Source organism: Onthophagus taurus, chromosome 7 (genome assembly GCF_036711975.1).
Source record: "Onthophagus taurus isolate NC chromosome 7, IU_Otau_3.0, whole genome shotgun sequence".
Taxonomy (NCBI): domain Eukaryota; kingdom Metazoa; phylum Arthropoda; class Insecta; order Coleoptera; family Scarabaeidae; genus Onthophagus; species Onthophagus taurus.
The window spans coordinates 40,713,428-40,732,724 of record NC_091972.1 but is presented as its reverse complement, the minus strand read 5'-3'; the positions used below and the strand labels follow the sequence as shown (position 1 = coordinate 40,732,724).

General features: G+C 34.8%; 1 protein-coding gene across 1 annotated transcript; it reads left to right on the top strand.

Moving 5' to 3' along the window:
* Positions 1-17,762: 17,762 nt before the first annotated feature.
* LOC111420156 (mitochondrial ribosomal protein S5) lies at positions 17,763-19,297 on the top strand. The gene is made up of 3 exons (XM_023053082.2): positions 17,763-17,958; positions 18,015-18,368; positions 18,429-19,297. The coding sequence occupies exons 1-3, from the start codon at positions 17,793-17,795 to the stop codon at positions 19,244-19,246; spliced, it is 1,338 nt and encodes a 445-aa protein (XP_022908850.2). The 5' UTR covers positions 17,763-17,792; the 3' UTR covers positions 19,247-19,297.

The following is a 19,297-nucleotide window of genomic DNA, read 5'->3' as shown; positions in this document are numbered from 1 at the left end:
AAAGGCTGAATTATGTGTTAGTGTTGGTGGTGGTATCATTGAATAAACTTTTATCTTATGATTTAAAAATCTGCATTTTGCTTTTATATCTTAAATTAATAAAATTCGGCATATCGCTATAATTTAACATAACAAACATTTTATTTTAATCAACTTTTGCTGTACATTGCTCAGAAAGACCACTTTACTTGCAACGGTTAACAAACTTTTTGGGTTAACTTTGGTACTTTGAGGACATTTAACGTAAAACTTGGTTATATTTCGTTTTATGACATCCAGACTTTAATTGTAAAAAATGGAATTTGAATTCAAAAATTTATCGTCAATTATACCTTACGAGGACACAATCCGGGGACACACTGTAGAGTTCCTGCAATCAATTATTGATGATGGGGTAAAGAAATGTTACGGTTTTTATATTTTGTTTGACGAAACGTGTGACATATCGGATATAAAGCAATTATCCATCGGAATTTGAAAAACCTATACGACTAAAAAAGAACTCTGTAGTATTTCAACCTATTAGAAAAGTTTGCAACCTAAACGATAAGCATTGCGATTCTAAACGCAGTGTCTAAGATTCGAATGTCCTGGAAGTCACACAATGACTGAAGAAAAAATTCAGCTTAGTACACAATAAATGAGTGTCCATGCTCGAAGTATTTGATGGTAAGGTTCTTAGATTTATTTCATAGGCGTTAACTATATACACGAAAAACGTTAAAAGGTGCTAATTTTTATTTTGGCCAGAACAATTTTATTGTCAAGTCAAATTAGAAAGAATGCATAAAATGTTGACACAACATCCACTTTTTTCTCCCAAACATTCCTATATATCATAAAACTCCTAAAGGCGTGACGGTTCTTCCTTTTACTGCAGGAACAAAACTATCATTAAAAGGAATAATGCGCCTATTAAAAGTTACTTATATTTATTATATTTAGTTTTATGTGATATAGTTTTTTTATGAAGCTGTATAGAAATCAGCCTTGTGCGCCTTTATCAACATGCCACCACTATTTATTTATGACGTTGGTTAATTTCGTCTATTACCTCTGAACATTTCAGTATGCAGGTATTCGTATTGCAAAAAGTTTTATGTCGTGATCATTGGTGATAGATAAACAACCTCTGTATTTTCTATGTGGTGTTGTCTTATCAAATACAATCAATCTCTTTTTAATACTTCCCTTTTTAGTACGCATATTTTTGTAATTGTTGCCAGAACTAATATCTATGGACGAACTAACTATGAATTGGACCATAGATATTTGGATATTTGGATTTGCTATTTGGTGAGTATATACAGTGTGTCCCCGGAATGTGTCCCCGTAAGGTATAATTTACGATAAATTTTTGAATTCAAATTCCATCTTTTGCAATTAATGTCTGGATGTTATAAAACGAAATATAACCAAATTTTACGTCAAATGTCTTCAAAGTACCAAAGTTAACGCAAGAAGTTTGTAAACCGTTACAGGTAAGGTGGTCTTTCTGAGCAATGTACAACAAAAGTTGATTAAGATAAAATGGTTGCTATGTTAAATTATAGCGATATGTCGAATTTTATTAATTTAGATTTTAGATTTAAATCATAAGATTAACAAAACATTTTCGATCTAATCTAAATTAACATAAAAGCTTATTCAATGATATCACCACCAACACTAACACATAATTCAGCCCTTTTCCGACATTGTTTATAACTTTTTCTAATATGGTCCAACGGAATTTCTCTAATAACAGTTTAAATTTTTTGTTTTAAACTAAATCTTAAATTCTTTGTAAATGGGATTTACTTATAGCGACTTGAACTACCCTTTGCATCCATTGCGTTCGTTACTGCAACAATCGACCCCGCATCATGTTCATCTAAATCTAAAAGCTGTTTTTCCTTCCTTTTATTTTCCACATTGCCCGTTTCCGAAAACAACTCTCTTAATTGTTTTTTTATCTACTAAAAATCCAAATTTTTCCTCAAATTGCCTTAAAACTGCATTGTAACTAATGTTCCACAATCCATAGCACTGCACTATAAATATTTTATGTTGTAATGTAAACATGATCAATTAATATTTGACAATAGACTAAAGCTAAGTTATCAAATGATAATTCTTAGATTTTTGTTATTACAAAAAAATTTTCAAGAAAAAACTCATTTTTTCTTTTATATGCAAAATTAATAAAATTCGGCATATCGCTATAATTTAACATAACAAACATTTTATCTTAATCAACTTTTGTTGTACATCAGAAAGACCACTTTACCTGCAACGGTTAACAAACTTCTTGCGTTAATTTTGGTACTTTGAGGATATTTGACGTAAAACTTGGTTATATTTCGTTTTATGACATCCAGACTTTAAATGCAAAAGATGGAATTTAAATTCAAAAATTTATCGTCAATTATACCTTACGGGGACACAATTCGGGGACACCTGTAGATTCATCTTCTTCCTTTTTACCGTCGTTATTGGTTTTGCTTCTCGAATTAGGTTGGTAATAAGAAATATGATCGTTTGTAAACAAAGAATTGTGTACTATAATTATTTGTAATAAAACCATCTATCAAGGATAATCGATATCGGGCCGAGTAGCAAACAGTTGTACAGCCAGACAAGTTTCCCATCGCTGAATGTAAGAGGCAAAATCAGAATGCATTTTAGGTAAATAAAATCACTGTCTCAAAAAAGTAATTCTTGTATCAACAGCTACGCCTTTCCAACCAATGCTCATCGGAACCACCAAGTTTCAGCAATCCTGAATCTATAGCACCTTAATAGTACCAATAAATGAGACTGAACGACAAACATCAAAGCATCTAGAACAGTGGTGTTCATAACGTCGACCGCGACGCCGTTTTGAGTCGATCGCCAACAAGATCATGAATCTGAAATATGTATATCTGGGCCTCAGAGCAAAAAAAAAGATTTTAAACCCTTCGGTCGATCTTGGCGAGACATTTATATAAAAAGTCGATCATGATCAAAAATTAGTGGACACCAATGATCTAGAACAACGTATGGAACACAAACAATGTGTTCCATTCCGTTACTGTTGAATGGTCTGAACGGCTTTGTGATTGTTAAACCATACGCGAGATGTATAATAATATCAAACTTAATACATTCGAAATCTGAAATAATTCCTAATTTCTCAATTCAGCAAAGAAAAATTAAACTTTCGTACATGATAATAGAATAATACGGTGGACTTGATGAATTTGTTGTGATCAAACAAAATAATAGATTTAACTGACTGTTCCTGGTGGCACAGCTACCTCAAGGACATTTGAACTTAATTACAGTATCAGATTATTATTCCTTGAGCCACATACAAGACTTTGAATTTCACTTACACAAATGTAATATTTTCCTAAGGTAGAGTTCGTCAAAAGTAATTACGAAATTTTTTGCTGCTGAAGAAAACGTTTACAAAATAATTATTCATACTACTATTGGTATATTCGAATTTGCTCGAATGTCTTTTGGTCTTCGTCACGCTACTCAAACATTTCAACATTCCATTTCAATAGATTTTATTTGATTGTTCTATTGAAAAATAAAATTGAAGTTGTAGATAATTACTCTAATTCTATGCACACTCAAACAACTTGATATGTATCACAGATTTCTTTAAAATTTGCCGCTTTTCTAACTATTATCCAAGATTTCTGTTTACGGAAGTAGATCGTTTTGTAGTGGTTACAATGAATGAGTACCTGTTAATCTGAAAAGATATACAAAAAAGAATTCAAACACAACGAAACGCAATGTTAAATGTCTGGAAATTGTGAATGAAACCTCCGGAATGGGTAAGTCCGTAATGATGGGCTCCCTTTGGCGCACAATGCGCACCCTGATTGCGTGTAATGACAGCTAATGACAGGGCAGTTTAAGAAGGGTCCGATGATGTTTTGAAACGGGGCGGCATTACGCCTCCTTACCTCCTCCGTGCCTTTGCCCCGACACGCCGACCGACAGTTTACTGCCGTCGCCGCGGGAAATTGATTCATCCGATTTAGGGGTGTTTTGTCATCTGTCATTAAATTACCATCCGACGCATTATCGCACGGTTACCATCTCTTATCTCTTTTAAACGAACGTGACATCACATACAAAAAGAATTTAACTATTATACGCAGGTAATATAGGTAGTAGAAAAGAAAGCTTCAAACATACTTATTAATTCTAGACATAACGAATCGGAGTTTGAAACAATTTAATTCTATAATGCCGAGATTGCTGCGAGAACCGACTTTAACAATGGGATCGTTTAGTGCGGAGACGCGATGTCCCGGGGCCAGTGTAAACACGCCCTTAAGACCTGTCATCGTCGTTGACATCTATTGTCACCGGCAGTCAAACACTTCCTTCGGTCCAATCGACCGAACCGATTATTCGTTTCAACCGTAACCGCGTATTCTGGTTAGGATTGTTTTGGTCGACGGCGGAATTCCACAAGTCATCGTTCTATGTGGGTGGCTCCTGTAAATACGGCTGGGTGGCGCGATGGTCCGCGACGTGTGAATGAATTTCGAGGCTCGTTCCGTCATTGGTTCGAGACGATTATTAGTTGTCATCGAGGAATTTTCTTCGTCAACACACAATAGACGAACCTCTTCTTGTCTTCTTTTGCTTTGGCAGCTCATTTAACTTTCTCCTCGACAAATTAGTTAGAAGATCGGACGCCAATAGAATAAAACTATAGGTGGTCTTTACGTCGCAAAGACTTGTGTGTCTTTGGAGATGTTTGCCCTTTATGAGTTTTGACGGTTCGAATGATAAAGTGAGTAGGGAGATCAGGTGAGCTTTAATTTGAGGATTACGAGGGGAGTTGCCGATGACAGGGTATTATCCGTAAGCTGCGGAAGCTGCAGTTTTGTTATTGAGAATTGTTTTAATAATACCCAGAGCCCACCCCTGTTATTTCTCTCCCCAGCTCGGATCAGAACGATTTAACTTCCTTTAAACGGCGTATTATTACAATGGTAATGATATTACAGGTACAGTCCCAAGAGAATTTTCTATAATGTTCTCATATTTGTACTTAGATATTTTGGAGTTGATTACAATACCTATAGGCTAAAATCATTATCGACCATCCAAGATAAAAATTTGCGGAGCTCTTCGTATCAATGTGTCTATATTATTTCTTATTGAATGTACAAGCTTAAAACATCCCGGTTAATATCACAGTAATCCGATACTAACGATAGAACGTGATTAATAGTTGCTAAGTAACGATCGGATGAAGTGGGTGGGTCAAGTGGAACGGCGTCGATAGGGCGTTGCGACGCCGCGTCGGGCCGCGCCGCGCCGCGCCGCCGTGTCGTTTCGAACGCGATATTACATTCCATTCCGAGCGATTGAAAAACGAGAGGGATTTAAACAACGTCGTAAAGTTCAAACGTATCAACATTTTGATGGAATTCCTCCCCTAATTGACTTGAGAAAATCATTAAACCCAGAGGTTAACAATTGCGAAGTTTTCCGGGTTTGTGCGTTCGCGAGAGAGGTTGGTCCGATGATCAGGAACAATGGGCTGTTCGACGGTGGTCCCCCTGACTCCCGGGCCACATGCGGCGTCCCGACGCTGTGGTCCGGGGCTCCCACACGACGCACTCGAGCGAAATGCATTCCCATGTTCGAGTGTACCGCTCGCGGTCATTATTCCGATTTATTGGAATGGTTTAAATACGCTATGGGAGGTGGTGACACTCGAAAAATCACTTCTTCAAGTTAAAGGTATGTACATTCGGATTCACGGTGACGGGGAACATGTCAAGTGGTGGACATTTGTTAAAAAGTACTTGAGAAATTATAAAAAGAAAAAATTTTAACGGAATCCGGACGATTCCGATTGGAAAAGTTGTAACCGAAATCGGGAGTGTTTTTGCAATGGACCATTATGAAAGTAGACGGTTCCGGCGGCGGCGTCATATAAAGTCGGATAAATCTCGGCTGTCACCGGCAGCAAAACCGGACAGCATTTTATGGCGCTATCAATATATACATCCGTTACAGTGTCGCCACCACATACGGTTCCACTTTCCGAACGAGCACGCCCCCTTTTCGGACGCTGCTTACAGAAAAAGGATCAGCCGGTCCATCGAAATTGTCCCCTACAGAATGTCTCATAATGATATTCACCGATTAATAACAGAATATCTTTTAGGTAGCACCCTTATATATTTTGAATTACCGGTACAAAAGTTAAATATACACAAACTGCTTAAAAAATTTTGCTTCAATATTCTCTAAATAGTAATACATCAAGACCAAGAAGTTATATAGTCTTTGACGGATCAAAAGGTAGTTTATAAGCAGGGCAATACAATCTCGAAATTGTTTCTAATCATCCATAATATTTATTTTCCAACAGTATAAAAACTGCAAATTATTGGCATATAGTCTGTAATATATCTGTATATTCATATTTATCACAACTATACATTCAATAGAAACTATGCTTAATTTACCTCCTTTGAATTTCAACATTGAGAAAATGGTTACAGCGACCATTTATGGATACATGCAATGTGCTTTGCATAGCGCCTTCTGATGTATATTTAATTTGAGATTCGAACTGCACAATAAGTGTTGATCTAGTGCTATCAATGAATTTACATCTTCTTTTTACCAATCATATCAAGTTGCGTGTCTTTGGAAGTCGATACCAGTGTTTGCAAAGTGTGCTGGCTCGATTATAACCACAAGTCTTGGTTATAAGGTGGGTGAATACGATTGTTTAACTAAAACTAAAACTGCACACATCATTGATTGTAATGAAAGATTAAAGTGTAAAAAATAAACTGTGGAGAAGTGGGTGATGACCTAATGTGATTTGCGCCCAACGCATAAGAGTACAACTTGCACGTGAACATGGAGACAATTATGTTTTCGTCGGTCAGGGCAAATGGGTTCCTAAAGAATTTAATCCTAGACACACCAGGAAAACAATTAAACATGGTGGAGGAAACATTATGGTTTAAGGATGCGTCTCCTGGTGATTTTAAAGCAAGATTGCCACATGAACATATTGGAAAACACCATGTTACATTACGCCTTGAAAAGAAGTTGATGGTTTGCCCTGGTCGGCTCAATTCCTGGATCTACATTCAATTAAGACACAAAGATTACTCAAATGAAAAGGATTTATGGCGTGCAATTTAATCGGTCTGGTATTGTATGTATATCAGTGGAAAGACGTAAACGATTAGTAGAATCGATGTTTCGTCGATGCGCGGAGATAATAAAAAACCGCGGACATCAAACCAAATTATTAATTAATTCTATTCCTTGTACTGTTTATTTCGCATAGCGCTTTATCTCGATAACTAAAAATACAGGGTGTCCAGTTAAGCGTACGGAGCGGCTGTATCTCAACAACGGTGAGGCCTAGAGGTTTGGGAAAAAATCCTTATAAGCAAATTGGGCAAGGGAAATACCTAGAAATTATTTTGAAGTTCGCAATTCGACCGCTAGGGGGCGTAACTGCCATAGAGAAACATAAAATTCCCGCTATCTCAGAAAGTTAGACGATGAGCTATAACTTTGACAACATCATTTAGTAGCTTGGATAATACCGCATCGCTTTTGTTTTGCGATATTTCTCATATCTGTCATAATAAGGGAGGGGGAGGCCAATGCGTTTTCAAATGTTTACATTTTAATATCTCCTGGACCATTCAACCGATTTGAATATTTTTGGTCTTGTTTGAAAGAGCATTTCATGCTCTCTTTAAAGATATTTTCAGTAAGACCGCTTGGTTTAAAACAAATAAGCTAGAGGGCGTTATCTGCAGCGGTTACATATTTTTGTGATTTTTGAAAAAAAGTTAAATGGAACAGTACTATTTACTTCACAGACCATTAATCACCATAAAATTTGCTAAATATTAGTGAAAACCGCATCTCGATATCTCCATCCATTCTCGAATTATAAAAGAAAATGTTAAAAATTCGTATATCTTAATCGGATCAAGTTACCTTAGGAAACAAATAAGAGAGAACAAAAATTTTATTATCTAAAACCTTCCTTCACACTTTATCTAAGCTTAGAACTGCTTCAAAACTACTTTTGAGGCGTGTTCAAAAGCCAATGGATCAATGAAACATCAACAATGATAATAAAACAAAATAAACCAAAACACTTAGAATAACTTAAATTTTTGGCAAAAATAACTCACTAATGTGCGAAATGCCTTCCATAAACTTCGATGTATTTATTTAATCTAGTTTCGACGAAAAAAAAGCGCTGATTAAGTCTCGGCCATAGACACGTTTCTACTGGTATTTAGTGTTTTGTCATATTTTCCCTGGATATTGGTTTTTCCTGAAAAGTCAGATCGTTTAGTCTACCCAATAGATAAAGGAGTGAAAGCAATGTGGGTTTTGCTCGAACCAAGAATGCATATTATGCAAGTTTACATCAGCTTGTGGACAGATGTTTCATGCATCCATAGCATTTGTGATAAAAGGTTTGGATTTGCCAAATCATATTTAAAAGTCAATGGTAATAGTTCAGTCTGTTATCATAATCGGTATCTGTTAAGGCCTGATGTAAAACAACGTGGTGGAGATATTATTCTCTTGAGAAATCTTGTGGACAATTGTTTTCGGAGTTCTCAGATTATGTGGGATCACATTGCGCGCCAATGTGATTTACGAATTCATAGAGATGTCTGAATGGGCTACACGTTGCCAGTTTTCCGTAATCGCTAAGTCAATCTTAAAAACACTTCTAGAGAAAAATGTCTTTCTTTGCCGTAATTGCATTGCACATTTTTGCCATGCAGTTGCATCGTGTTCAAAACATTGAAAACAAATCATCATACGCTCTATCATACGCTTCTGCGTTAGTAAATGACATGTTTACAGTTACCATGGTTATGTGATTTGTTTTTGTCGATAAGGTAACTGGATCCGATTGATGGCACTCGAGTTTTTAACATTTTCTTCTATAATTCGAAAACGGGTGGCAATATCGAGATGCGGTTTTCACTAAAATTTAGCAAATTTTAAGGTGACTAAGGGTCTGTGAAGTAAATAGTATCGTTCCATTTAACTTTTCTTCAAAAATCACAAAAATATGTAATCGCTGCAGATAACGCCCTCTAGCTCATTTGTTTTAAAGCAAACGGTCTTACTGAAAACATCTTTAAAAAGAGCATAAAATGCTCTTTCAAACAACACCGAAAATATTCAAATCGGTTGAATGGTCTAGGAGATATTAAAATGTAAACATATGAAAACGCATTGGCCTCCCCCTCCCTTATTATGACAAATATGAAAAATATCGCAAAACAAAAGCGATGCGGTATTATCCAAGCTATTAAATGATGTTGTCAAAGTTATAGCTCATCGTCTAAGATTCTGAGATAGCGGGAACTTTATGTTTCTCAATGGCAGTTACGCCCCCTAGCGGTCGAATTACGAACTTCAAAATAATTTCCAGCTATTTCTCTTGGTCACTTTGCTTATAAGGATGTTTTTCCCAAAGCTCTAGGCCTTAACGTTCTAGAGATACAGCCGCTCCGTACGCTTAACCTGCATATTTCATAGCAAATATAACATTTATTGCTAATTATTATGATGAGTTAGTATAGGTAGAGATACAAGCTTATAGCGTAAAGTATCCTCTTTAGTGCTACAGATCATACCATATCACCATCACATGCCGAAATCAAAGAAATTAATTAAGATTAATCAGTGAAAAGAAAAATCAAATAGAAGTGTTATTCGTAACAAAGCATTAGTCGTCCATCAGCGTCACGTCCGTTTATAAAATATAACAGAGTTTATTACTACATATATCTACTTAACTTATAGTACATATATCCAATTCTTTAGTGTCATATCACGTTATAACTCACTATCTACCATTTATTTATTTTTATATGTAGTTTTAAAGAGCAACGTTTCAGTTTTAATTTAATATCACAATCGCTTCATAATATGCAGAATTAACGTTTCCACAATTTCATAATTTTTTTCTCTTTTTTAAATTCCTAATTGATTGTTCTGTAATTTCGCCGAGTTATCGCTATATTTTCAGGAAAACACTTTTAAATAATATATTAACAAAAATTGAATAGCGTGCTTAACATATAATGCAGAACATCATAATGGAATAAAATTCGCTGAAATTTGGTTATTTATACCTATAAAATTCTTTACGGCTCTTAATTAAAACTGAAAAGTCAGAAATAAAGGTCTTTGTTCGAATATGCACTACATGTATTTCCTTGCTTCATCGACGAACCGCGTTTGTTCCCAATTTATGCTTTTCTCTTTATTTCCTCTTTTTATTTTTTTCCTTCGACGTCCTCTCACGTCGCGTCGGTATTCGACGCGTAACAATGCAGTCATCAGGCAGCAGCAGCAGCCATCAGCTCGAGTCTACAACGATAAGTTTGGCCCCGCAGCCGCCGTAGAGCCTCCTGCACATTGTGAAGGCCATGCACAATGAGCCACTTCACCGGTTCGCTACCTAAGGCGGACCGAGCACTCGAACCCCAAGCTGAATTGTGTGCAGTGCACGTAGCGCTCCTTATATTCGCAAACCCGCTACGGGGGGATTTTGTTTTTTCACCAACAACGCTACTACCAGCAGCAGCGGCAGCTTGGGGAACATTTTACATGCGTAATTGAAACGAGAATCGATTCTTTGTTATGCTATATTTTACATTTGTTTTATATTAATTTTTATCAATTTAATGCTGTAATTTGACGATCATCTCATTACATAAAGAATAAATGTAAAAAAAAACGTGACTTTGAATTAAAAACAAAAAATTAAGGATCAATTGAAATGACAATGAACTGGGACCGCGAGAAATCAAGATAACAACCGCCGGATTAAAAGAGGGTAAAATGGGGGTATGGGGGGAAGTTGGAGGGGAACGTAGTCGACAGTACAATATACACAGGGAGCAATTGGCAATTTGTCAGCAATTAAAACAAGACGTCATTAAATCAGCAGCGTCCGTGAGTTGGCCTTTGTTAGGTCACGTATGAACCCCCGAAGCAGACGAGTTCTCACCCCTTGGGGACTTCCCGGTCACGCTTCCGCCCCTACCAACTGCGGTGGCCACTTATTCCGACGTCCCCCCTCTCTATTCTCTGATTATCGCTTGTTTTTACTTCCTGTCTAAAATTTAGAAAGGTGTATAAAACATTTTTTTAATAAAAAAAAACCTTATCACGTCTATAAGCACACAATAATTCGTTCTATTTCCATATGAATATATTCTGGAAAATATAATTCTACCCTCGTCCTAGAGCTTAACGTCAACAGCAGTGGAATCGCTGTCCAGGACAAGTGTGAAATCTAAACTCACCCCACAGTTTGGCTTTTAGGTCGATATATTCTATTTGGAAAGTTCGGTTAGAGCTTTCAAATAGTTAATTGAAAAATTCAATTAAACCCGCATATAGGAACAAAACTAAATTTATACAAAGAAAGGAGAGCGGAAAATTAAAATCCAACTATGGTACATTTGCAGATTTGACTGTCAGAATTGGAAGGGGTTGCCCATCCATATAGAGAGAAAGAGAATGATATTGACTTTGAGATTCGCAATAAAGCAGCTAAAACAGTTCCAAGTGCTCCGCAAATACGCGGTCCGGGGCCAACTTACCCCCTGGTTTATGCGTTTGGACCCCCAAGCGTACGAAACCACCCTTCTAAATGCAACCGCGTATTTATCATCAGTAAATTAATTCGTTGTGATACAATTTTATTTTCAGAAATCAATCAGATTTAGTGTTCAACTTCCTTTAAGAGAATTGTTATGAAGTAAAAACGTTTTATCATTAGAGGATCAATTTTACACAGCCAATTTACTTTCTATCGATATTTATTATACTTCCGTATGAACCTTTAAAAACTACACGAGATGATTATCGAAAAGCCGTTCTCCCGTTTACGCTCAAGTGGACGAAGGGATATAAAGTAGGGAAAAACGCCTTTTACGATGTACGACCGCATTATCTTTTATCCATTTTCGGACCGACAGCGTCTCTGAATTGGTGCATTGTAGCGTGTATCCTTTTAGGAAAGGTAATCGCGAATGACGGGCGGCGTGAAAATCCAGGTAAATAAAGTATACTGTAAAAGACGCCCATCTTATTATTTAAAAATAATAAGATATGATAAAACCCCTACACTTACATCGATATAGATATTGTTTTTATACACATATACCTATACAGTTATCGTATAACTCAATTTCCCGTAATTTAATCTTATGGGAAGCTGCGGGTCACGTTCGGCAGGGGAAAGAAGTTATTCTGTGGGCGGAAGGAATCACGGCATTCAAATTCACCCCTTTTCAAATCCCCCATCTTTTAAAGCGTCACTAGAATGCTATGAATACTATATTAAGAAATACGAAAAAAAAGTGGAAGAAAGGTGACGATAAAGTCAAAGTTATGTTGGACAAAAAATATTTTCTTGGAAAATATAATATACCCGTAAATATAGTATCTATGTTTATGGTAGTCATCTAAACATTTTTTTTTGAATATGAATAAACAATTAAAAAGATAAAATTGTTAAGGTAGTTCAAATTATTGTTTCTAACAAATGTTTGCGGAAGCATTGAATGGGATGCTGTTTTCATTATAACATTTTTATAATGAGCCAGAAAGAGCAAACATTCATGTCGATGGATGTATAGGGAATATGGGTTTGATTTATAATGAAATTAGAAGAGATTAATCTATGCGCTATTGTCTTCGAAATGCTGAAAATATGTTCAGTCAAAAGTTATATGGGTAATTGATAATGCCTTGTCATAATTCAATTGAAGAAGTTTTACAAGAAGATAAATTTAATGGCAATCGCACACTCAAACTTGATCCATACAGTCCAATGTATAATGCTATCGAATATAAATGGTCTATTTTAAAAGCTGATGTTAAAAGAAATTTTGCTGTTCACAATTTTGGTTGGAAAGGACAGAGCAAATATTCAAAACCAAAAAGAATGAAACGATGAAAATATTTTATTAGATCGGTGCTACATATGTTTCGAGCAAGTTATTACCCTTCTTCAGGCACAACTACATTGAACAGAAATAAAAAAATATATTAAGGCCCATTTTTTACCACCTCTAGTTAAAGTGGTTGATAACTTTAACTAACGGATAGCGCAAAAATCGCATTTTACTACCATATACATCTTGTTGATAGCGCTAACTGGTAGATATTTTCGGTCGATCCGTTTGAGGTTCGGTATAAAAAATTATCAATGGAATAAAATATGTTCAACTAATTTTTTTACTAGATGGATATCATCTATATCTAACCTCAAAACATAACAAACCCGCTATAATTCTATAAGAGTGATTTAAACGATGTTATGACGGTGTTAAACAGTGATTTAATTAAAAAACCTATGACCATAATGGAATTGAGAATTTTTTTTAAAATCTCATCTACCTACAAATAGACATGAATTTAAGAACATGTAATTTAAAGCTCATGGCGATGTCAATGGTGATGACATTTGAAGTAATCAAGTAGTATTTTATAAGTTGGTTTGTTTTCAATTAGTAACCGTTGCTATTGACTGCACTCATTAAAGTTTAATCACCAGGTAATGTATAGTTACTTGTTTTTTGGTTTTTGTAAAATGTGAAACATGTATTTATCTATTTTAGCTGAAGAGAATACTTTAGGATTAGAAAAGGTTATTTTTCTTTCTTTGTTCAATCTATTTCGGACACAAGATTATGAATATTTGTGGACTACGTTAAGAGTATCAAACTAAGTTAGTATTGAATGACATATCAAACTGTATTTAATTTTCATAGTTGTAAATAAACTGTTTTGAATCAGAAATTATTTGCTAACTCCTCTGGATGAACCGAAAACTAAGGCTAGATGGATTTAGAATAAAGCACAAATCAATATGTAGTATCTACACAACATGTACATTAACATAAATGAAGTTTTACTACCCAAAAATGAAAAATTTTACGTCATTAATATTAAAAGACTTGAAATGATAAATTGTTTTGGTAATTGGTAATAATAAAGTTTATTGTAATCAATAAAAAAATGTTAAAACATTTTAAAAACAACTGTTTATAAAAAATATAAACTTTCTTGTTCCTTTCGTAACATTTACGATACTAATCCATCCTTTTTTTAACGATTATAATATTATAAAATACAAACAGATCAATTTTTAGAGATACATAGTTTAGGCTTTAGTTTTCTCTATCTTGGTTCTTGCAAAACAATATTTAAATTTTTAGGCGTCCAAAAGGTCCATGTACTCTCCTTTTTCTGTAGCATCCGATTACGATGATACGTACCTTTGTCTGTGATTCGAATTCCATATGTACTTCTACAATAACCTATTCTTGTTTGCAGTTCCTCAGATTAATTGTCGTCAATAAACGAAGAGAATAATTACTAATTAATTTCATCTGGCTTAAAATTTTTCCCGCACAGCAGTTTTTTGGTTTGATATAATGTTAACTCAATCACAAGTTTGTGGCAATTAACCGCATTTGTTCGTCAGCACCAATAGATTTTATAAAATTCCCCTAGACATTTACGCTAACTAGTAGATAGCGTATCCTCTTGATAAATCAAAATGGTAAAAGTCGTTTTGGAGTTATCCTCTAGATTCAAGATAAACGTTATCCGGTAGGTACATTATCAACCACTTTATCTAGAGGTGGTAAGAGTGGGCCTGAGTATAATAAAAGACAAATAGATAGTTAATATAAAGAATATGTACAAATTTTTGTAAGGAATAACCAAAAATAATAAATAAAATTGTTCGTACCGGAATAGAAAATAAAATTAGTTAAATTCAAATTTATTTTTATTGTATTTTCAATCTTATTATAAATGTTAATATTTTTGTTTTTAAAATTGAAGCGCACGTGTGACGCATTTTGTCTCACTTCTTTTCCGTCGTTATCACTCTTAATTGACAAGATTTCAATCTTTCGCTAGCCTTCAATTTCCACCACGCCACGTGTAATTTTCGCCGCATTCTTGTATGTACGCTTTATTTTATTTACATTCTTTCGCTCATTCTTTATAATTTTCTTTATTAATTGCACGGTTTGCATTCATTCTTTTTTTACGAACAAAAATAATAAATACCGTCAATATTATACATGCAGCAATTCATTGTATTATATTCATTATATTTATTGTACTGAATACAATTTCGTCTCGCTGTCACTATTCGTAGTAAACGTATTATACCTTATAGTATATTTTTAGTGCATAGTACAATCCATTTCTTTCAGTGTATTTATACAAATTAAAATTAAACTGATAGAAAACACAAAATAAATAAGTTAAAAGTTGTTAAAACGTGTTAAGATAATTGTAAAAGGACGTGAACATGAACAGGTGGAGGACGAACTGACAAGAAAATGCAAACGAGTGTATGTTAAAATGTCTTGTAGAAAGTATGATGATGGAAATGTATAAGTAAACTGTAGCATTTATATGAATTTATCTATCGCAAAAATACTCGATGGAAGATAGAGTTGCTCAGCTGTGATGCTGTATTAAAAATTAGTTGTGCCAACCTGTCCGCATGATCTGAGATGTGAGTTTTTGCAACTAGGATTAAGGATGTTTTATTGCGTAGAGCATATTACTCTATTGAAGAATTGTCGAATGATTTACAGGCCTTTGAATGTGTTTAGTATAAGAACAGATTAACTTTTTTTCCCTTATCCATTTTTTCCTTCCAGCCACTTATTATGACTGTGTATTTGTTTTTATGTAAATGTTACATGTAATATTTTATACATTATATTTTATTATATTTTTCCCCTTGCTTGTAAATTTTATATTGAGGAATGTATGCCTTCGGGTTATTAGCATAATACAGATTATTATTATTATTATGATCGTGTCCCTTATTTCCGGTACGTCCTTTCGGTCACTTTATCGTGACGTTGTTATAAACATTAGCCTCCTAAAGTGATTGCCGACAAGACTACTCTAGCGATGAAGCCTCGATCGAAGCTTGCTAAGCGTCAGCATAGCCTGTCTGCTCTCAGTGCAGGTTTCTGCTTCTCAGGTTTGGCGTTTCTGCCAAACTTCTTTGGAATCGATGATCACATCAGCTGCTATATTTATAGCAGTTATTTCAGTCTAAGCAGTCGTGCAGTACGACCCTAGCAAAATGGAAAGGTGTAACTGGAGATCTTGCAAGAAAATGCCCGCTTCAGAGCCTCCAGCCTTCTTTGATCCATCAGTATAGATGGTCAGCGATATACCCGCGCTCCGGGGTATCGTCTCAATGCCAAAGTGTGGCTAACTTAAGAAAGTAGGTGTGATGTAGTATGTGCGAGCTTCAAGGAGGGGTTGTTTACGAACAGCCTCCCTCTAACGTTTGCTCCGGACTTTTCTCATTGTTAGAACCTGCTTATTATCTACTAATCGTAATCGAACAACGCCATCACGGCCATCTCCCTGATAAAAATATCTAGGGGCAGCAGCACGTTCAGCATAATCTCAGTAAGGCAGCGCGATCGTGGGTCTCATCGCAGAAGTCTAGATTAACACTGTAACCCTCGTATTTAATCCCCAAGTAATCCCATTTGCCCTTCGACACTGGTTGAGTGCAATAATTGCTTTTTTGATTTTGCAACTAATGTGTGATTTCCAACTCAGTCCTTTGTCCAAGATAACAGCAAGATATTTCACCTCTGGAGCAAAGATTAATGGACTGTTGCAGAAGCAGTTGTGTTTGGTCAAGGTGATGGGCAGACTTAGAGTTACTATCCACTTTACCACTCGTAAACAAATAATGCTTATAACTGAGTAATACTACTTAAGTAAACAATTTTTGTTATTATTTTATTGAATATCTTCTATTATTTTGCCTGGCGCTATCAATCATTTCATTTTATTATAATTCATTATAAGTATGGGCTTATCAATAACTGTTGCGAATCACTTTTTTCTTTCAATCTGGGACTCAACAATTCAGCTCCAATTAGATTATTAAGTTCAACCTAAGAGAAGCAAACCATGAACTTCTGAATGTACCGAGTCTGTAGACTATGGAGAGATGACTGAAAATTCAGTTGGAGGAGGTCTTAATAGAGGTTTTAATTTTTGAGGTTAAACCAACAGACATGGCAGAAACAACAGTAACAATCATCAGTTATAGGATTTCCAAATAGTAGTCTTCTATTCTTTGAGCCAGAATATAACAGAGGGGTATTCTGCAGGTAAGGAAGGAAGAAATTCAACTCCAACGACAACCACTCACGAAAATAATTCAGCGATGATTGTGAAATGAAACGGTCAGTGTTAAACATTAGTATCTGTTTGAATAGGTTATAGAGTTGTTTGGTTTGTTAACAACAATCGTACGTGTTGCGTAGGCATTCAAGAGAGGGATGAATGTAATCGTTACCTAATTGTTAACGTTTATTTACCTTTTTATTTTAAATTCCCATTCATGCATCTATCATTTATTGAATTGTCACAAGTAAAAATTTTTAATATTACCAATGCAACCTTCCGTTCTTGTAGAATATGCAGCAATTAGAAAAAGAATTAGAACAAGAGTTTGTCGCCATCTATTAAAGAAAAATGCTATCATTGATAACTAAAATCAAAATATAATCAAATTTCAGTTAATTAATAGCGTGGATAAAAATTTTGATATTTGTCATAATTTAATAATTATTATAATATAATAAAAAGTTTGGTAAATTATTATGTTAATTTAGGTATAGAATTCTGTAATTATTCTAGATTCCTGCATTATCGTTAACGTCGAAATAATGGCAACATGCATGTTAAATATTACAAAATCTTTACAAAAACTCACCTTAAATTCCGCATTCAAACTAAAACCGACTTTTTTAAATGAAGTTAATCCAAGTAGAATACCTACAAATGAAATTTTATTCGGAACCCCCATTAGGGGCACCAACTTTTTTAACAAACGTAACATAACCTACAAATTAATCAAATTAAAAATAATGAAAAACTTAAAATTTCAGTACCCGCCGAAGCTTTATGGAAAGGCGTAACTTCAGTAAGTAATGCGGGAAAGAAACGAGGTCGTGGTAAAACGGTTTCAAAGAAAAACATGAAGAATTTAAATAAAGGTCAAATTATTGGTGTTGGAAAAGCTAACATTATATGGCCCGGATTATCAGCACCTATTATAAGAGGAAAAGAATTAGTACAACAACAACAATTACCAGAAGATCCTGATCGTGAGAAGAAATTGATTGCGTTGCGTGATAATATGGGATCGTTAAAGTTACCCAAGTTAAGTCCGATTGAAAGAGGTTGGGTTGGAAATAAGATGGGTGGTAGAAGTCTTGGAGCTCCCGATCCAATTGGAGATGGTACAACTTTTAATTTTAATTATAATTAAATGTACAACTACTTAATGAGGAATATTTTAGATAAATTTGATGGATTTGATACTAGAGTTCTTGAATTCAAGACTGTATTTAATATGACTGGAAATTTAGGAAGAAAACGAAGATTGTCGGTATTTGCTGTTACAGGAAATGGCAATGGTTTAGCTGGATTTGCTACAGGAAAAGGTGTCGAGCCCAGAACTGCTTTTCGAAAAGCTAAAAATAGATCAGGACAAAAATTAATGAATATCAAAGTATTTGAGAACAGAACAGTTTATCACGATTTCTATTGTCAATTTGGAAAAACAAAAGTTTTTGTTTCTCAACGTCCGGAAGGGCACGGGGTGATAGCTCAAAGAGCAATAAAAACAATATGCCAAGTGGTTGGTATAAAAGATCTACACGCAAGAGTTGAGGGTTCTCATAATGTACAGCATATAGCCAAAGCATTTTTCTTAGGATTGTTACAACAAAAAGAACACACAGAGTTAGCAGAAGAAAAACAACTACATTTAGTTGAATTTTCCAAAGAAAGAAGTAATTTTCCTAAAGTTTTAGCCTCACCAACTAAAGCAAGAACTTCACAGGAAGTTAAAGGAGATGAAGTTATGGATTTTTCAATGTACTGTTTGGGTAATAGGGTGATTTTGAAAAAGAAAAAGTTCCCACCCTTTTATGTTAATTTTCCATCTTATAAAACGTATCAGAAGAAACAAGAAAAATTGAGGGGACAGGATAGAGTTCGTTTAAACATGTTAGCTGAATATGGTGAAATTAGAAGTTTCCTAAGTGAAAAATATCCAGAGTGTAGATCATGGAAGCAACCTCCTAAAGAGAAGTCAGAAGAAAGTGAGAATTAAAACGATATAAAAATGTATAAAATAAATAAAACAATGTTTTGAAAATGAAAA

What these genes read in the sequence shown, in the direction of transcription:
- LOC111420156 (XM_023053082.2), top strand. Translation starts at nt 17,793, where the DNA reads ATGGCAACATGCATGTTAAATATTACAAAATCTTTACAAAAACTCACC. An exon ending in CACCAACTTTTTTAACAAAC is followed by an intron (nt 17,959 to 18,014) that starts GTAACATAACCT and finishes TTAAAATTTCAG; the next exon opens with TACCCGCCGAAGCTTTATGG. An exon ending in TCCCGATCCAATTGGAGATG is followed by an intron (nt 18,369 to 18,428) that starts GTACAACTTTTA and finishes GGAATATTTTAG; the next exon opens with ATAAATTTGATGGATTTGAT.